Raw genomic sequence first — 4646 nt, 5'->3', positions numbered from 1 at the left:
CAGGTCAGGTGGTGTGGTATTCCCATCTCTTTCAGAATTTTCCACAGTTGATTGTGATCCACACAGTCAAAGGCTTTGGCATAGTCAATAAAGCAGAAATAGATGTTTTTCTGGAACTCTCTTGCTTTTTCAATGATTCAGCAGATGTTGGCAATTTGATCTCTGGTTCTGCCTTTTCTAAAACCAGCTTGAACATCTGGAAGTTCACAGTTCATGTATTGCTGAAGCCTGGCTTGGAGAATTTTGAGCATTACTTTACTAGTGTGTGAGATGAGTGCAATTGTGTGGTAGTTTGAACATTCTTTGCATTGCCTTTCTTTGGGATTGGAATGACAACGGACCTTTTCCAGTCCTGTGGCCACTGCTGAGTTTTCCAAATTTGCTGGCATATTGTGTGCAGCACTTTCACAGAATCATCTTTCAGGATTTGAAATAGCTCAACTGGAATTCCATCACCTCCACTAGCCTTGTTCGTAGTGATGCTTTCTAAGGCCCACTTGACTTCACATTCCAGGATGTCTGGCTCTAGGTGAGTGATCACACCATTGTGATTATCTGGGTCATAAAGACCTTTTTTGTACAGTTCTTCTGTGTATTCTTGCCACCTCTTCTTAATATCTTCTGCTTCTGTTAAGTCCATACTATTTCTGTATTTTACTGTATCCATCTTTGCATGAAATATTCCCTTGGTATCTCTAATCTTCTTGAAAAGATCTCTAGTCTTTCCCATTCTACTGTTTGGTAACTATGAAGAAAAATCAAGGAAATGACTACCATGAAAAGTAAGTATGGGATTTCTCTGGTTGTCCAGTAGTTGAGAATCTGCCTGCCAATGCAGGGGACACTGGCTTGATCCTTGGTCCAGACGGATTCCACAAATTGCAGGGCAAGTACGCCCACACACTTAAAGCCTATGTTCCTCAACAAAAGAAGTCACCGTAATGAGAAGCCTGCATACCTCAACTAGAGAGTATCCCCCGCTTGCCGCAACTAAAGAAAGCCTACATGTAGCAACAAAGATCCAGAACAACTATAAATAAATAAATAAACAACATTTTTTTTAAAAAATGAAAAAGAAAGCATGGTAATTATTTTTAGAGGATGAGAAGGTAAATTGAAAATATGAAGAGAAAGGAAGATGATGACAAAGTCCTGTTTTGGGCCCAGGGGGATGGCAACAGGGTTGGTAGTTTTACATTTGCAGATATATACTTGATATGTTTATTTCTGTATATTTATATAATTCACAATCATTTAAAATAAAATACTTGAAATGATTGAATAAGAAAGGCCAAATAAGAGTTAAGTGATTAAAGTAGAAGTATTTAGAAGTAATCAAGTAGAATTAAGTTGCTCCAACTTCCCAAGAGGGACTACAAGAAACATAGTTTGAAGACAAGAATCAGAAGGTAAAGTCAGTAATTATAAAATAATGTTCTTCTTTTTTAATGCATACTTGGTATGGCTAATAAAAGAATCTACATTGGTGGTCTTTGAGAGCACATTATAATGACCTGGAATGATTTTAAAAAATCTGAACATTGCTATCACACTTGAGGATCTGATTGACCTTTTCTGAAATGGGGTCTAGATATCATTCCTATTAATTTATTCTCATATTCTCTCTCCCCATTTCTCTATATAACTCTTTATCTCTTTCAAGCTGTCCAGATGATTCTAATGTATATTCAAGTTCAAGATTCACTGGTCTGTATGAGCCATTGTCATCAAAATAATACCTCTTATTTATTGAGGGCTCCCTATTTGTAAATATTGAGACATACAAATTATATATTTTATATTGTATATACAGATGTATGTAGAAGTATATACACAGGTATATATTTATATCCTCAAAGCAACTAATTTTACAGATAACAATAGTTTCAGAAATATTCAATAACTTATCTAAGGTTGTACAGCCACAATAAATAGAATCAGAATTCAAGTTATGCTTAAAGGCCTTGATCCCTCATCAAATATCATTCAGTAAATGTGTGTGTGGTTATGTTAGGTTAAATGTATTAAGATATGCACAACTTATCTTTTATGAGTCTATCCTTTGACTCTTTTAATTAACCAGCTAATGGTCCTAATTACATCAGGTAAGAGGATTTCTACTGTACTCCCTACCAGAACTCTCTTTTTTCCAGTCTGGTCATTTTATTGCCCTCTAGAGATATCATGTTTATTTCCTACCTCTGAACCTACTGCTTCTCCCTCTCCTCCTAACCATCTCTAACTTCAAAGACATAGTTACGAGACACACATCTCTGAAAAAGGCAGCCAATACCTACTTGAGTTCATGCCTTTGCTTTCAAGATGGGCAGTAATGTGAAAGAACTATGGAGACTGACCTTCCAATCAGAACCATTTACTCAACTACTTAATGTGCCTTAAGTCAATAACTGATAAGGAAAAAGAAATAAAAATACTTATACAAATGCTGCTTTAAAATGGATAAAAATAAAATTTTCATCACGTGTCAAAATATATAGACAATAATTTCTGTTTTATTGAGTATTAATCTCATGTTATATATATCTGCATTCATTAGAGAGACATTTATATTTAGACTATTCACTGTGTGATATTTACATTAGTATGTACCATAATACATAGTTTGAGAACTTTTAGATAAATACTAATGCATAAACTATATCCTCCCCAAATTGTACCCAAATGATATATTGTTGACAAAATAAAATTAATAATTTATTATCTTTATAATTACTTAATAAAAAACATCTTATTTATTTTAGTATTCAATATTTTTACTGATGATGTGACACCCAAAAACTAAGAGAAAGTTAATGTACCTTTACTGTATGTTTAAGCGTTAAGAGTACATCCAGCCTTTCATCTTGAGAGACATTCTTCAGCATGATGCAGTTATAGATGTTTTGCAGCTCTCTGGCTCTGATGGTAAATTGTGTATCCATGTCAATTATTTTGCCATCAAATCTTCTCCATGTCTTTGGAGCTGAACACTTAAAAATAATATTATGTTTATAACTATCAGTTAATTAAAGTTTCAAAAATAATTTTATTATGTCTACTGTAAGTTAACCTTATTATTGGGTGATTTATGATTAAAAATATCACTAAAACTTTGTTGTTCAGTCACTAAGTCGGCTCTAATTAGAAAATTAATTAAAGAATTTGTAGACCACGGGAAAGTAAAACAATTTAGGGGAAAAAATATGAGACAGCTTCAGTCTACAGAAGTGCAAATATTTTCTCAAGATTCAGAATTTGCTACTAATTTGTACTAACTAGTATGATCGCTGGGTTTCCCTGGTAGCTCAGTGCTAAAGAATCCGCCTGCTAACGTAGGAGACACAGGAGGCTCAGGTTTGATCCCTGGGTCTGGAAGATGCCCTGGAGGACGCAATGGCAACCCACACTAGTACTCATGCCTAGGAAATGCCATAGATGGAGCAGCCTGGTGGGCTACAGTCCATAGGGTTGCAAAAGGGTTGGATGCAACTGAGTGACTAAACAACAACAAAGTATGATGGTTAGTTTGATGGATTTGTGAAATAACTCATTAGCCCCTTGGGAAAAACATGCTATTTAGAATGCTAAAAAGATAATCTACTTGGTTCAATTATATTGAATTGGATGAATGTGCCTCGACAATTGAGAAAAACCTTTGTGGAACAATTGTTACAATCCTCAATGTGTCAGACCTACAACTATAGTGAAATGGAACTCAGTTATAGTTCTGTTTCCCATAAAAATAAATCCATAACAAGTTCACAGCTCTTTACAAAGCAGATGTCCACAGTAAAACATCTGTATTTAGCTATCTTAGCAGTGCTTTGGCCCCTGCCTTCCTGATGATCAGTAAGATTCTCACTTTCTATTTCCAGATCTGGCTTGGTGCATCTCAACCTAGCCCACCTCCTGAACTGAGGGTCAAAGATGGAGTTAATTTGTCCTGAAGCCAGTATAGGGAGTCCCACTCTAAGAATTCAGAGACAGGAAATAGTGAGTCCTAGCTGACTCAGGACACCAACAGAATATTTAAAGACTATGTTTGCCAGTGCTATTGTTCCCTCCTGCCAAGACTACCAGAACTTTAAGAGAAGATTTGTTGACCTAGAAAGAGCACAGTGAAAACTCAGTGACTCTTCTACTTTAAGGTATAAAGCTGCTGAGTTTCTTTCCCTGATTATAATTTATCAAAAAAGGTGACTACGTTGATCAGGTCTTCTAACCATTCAATGCTGTATTTTTTGTAGACTGATAATTTGAGGCTTGGGAGACCTGTAGTTCAATTTATGCCATACTTGCAAGCATTTCAATCTCAAATTTGATACAGTTTAAAGCTTAAAGAGAAGCCCACATATTGGAACAAATCATCAGGAATGTAGAATAGCCAGATAGAGAAACTATACAAGCCTATATTTATTTAGTATGACAACAGTACGAGGAATTCTTAGTTACAGCCTCAATTTACCTTTTTTTTTACATTTCATATTATCTCAGTTATACTGAAAACTACCAAACTACTATTTAACAACAAATGTATTTCATATGTTTTCAAAGTAATAGCATCATTTTCTTTTTTTAAAAATTTTTTATTTATTTTTTAATTTTATTTTTAAACTTTACATAATTGTATTAGTTTTGCCAAATAT

The 4646-nt window shown here is 34.6% G+C and overlaps 1 protein-coding gene across 1 annotated transcript in view; it reads right to left on the bottom strand.

Moving 5' to 3' along the window:
- IQUB (IQ motif and ubiquitin domain containing) overlaps nt 1-4646 on the bottom strand; it is a 79550-nt gene that overhangs the window by 20536 nt on the left and 54368 nt on the right. The window contains exon 9 of the mRNA XM_010831740.1: nt 2820-2990. Within this exon, the coding sequence (XP_010830042.1) occupies nt 2820-2990 (171 nt within the window). The remainder of the gene's footprint in view (nt 1-2819; nt 2991-4646) is intronic.

Source organism: Bison bison, unplaced genomic scaffold, assembly GCF_000754665.1.
Source record: "Bison bison bison isolate TAMUID 2011002044 unplaced genomic scaffold, Bison_UMD1.0 scf7180017864530, whole genome shotgun sequence".
Classification (NCBI taxonomy): domain Eukaryota; kingdom Metazoa; phylum Chordata; class Mammalia; order Artiodactyla; family Bovidae; genus Bison; species Bison bison.
The sequence above is the reverse complement of the archived record's forward strand: the minus strand, read 5'-3'. Positions and strand labels throughout refer to the sequence as shown.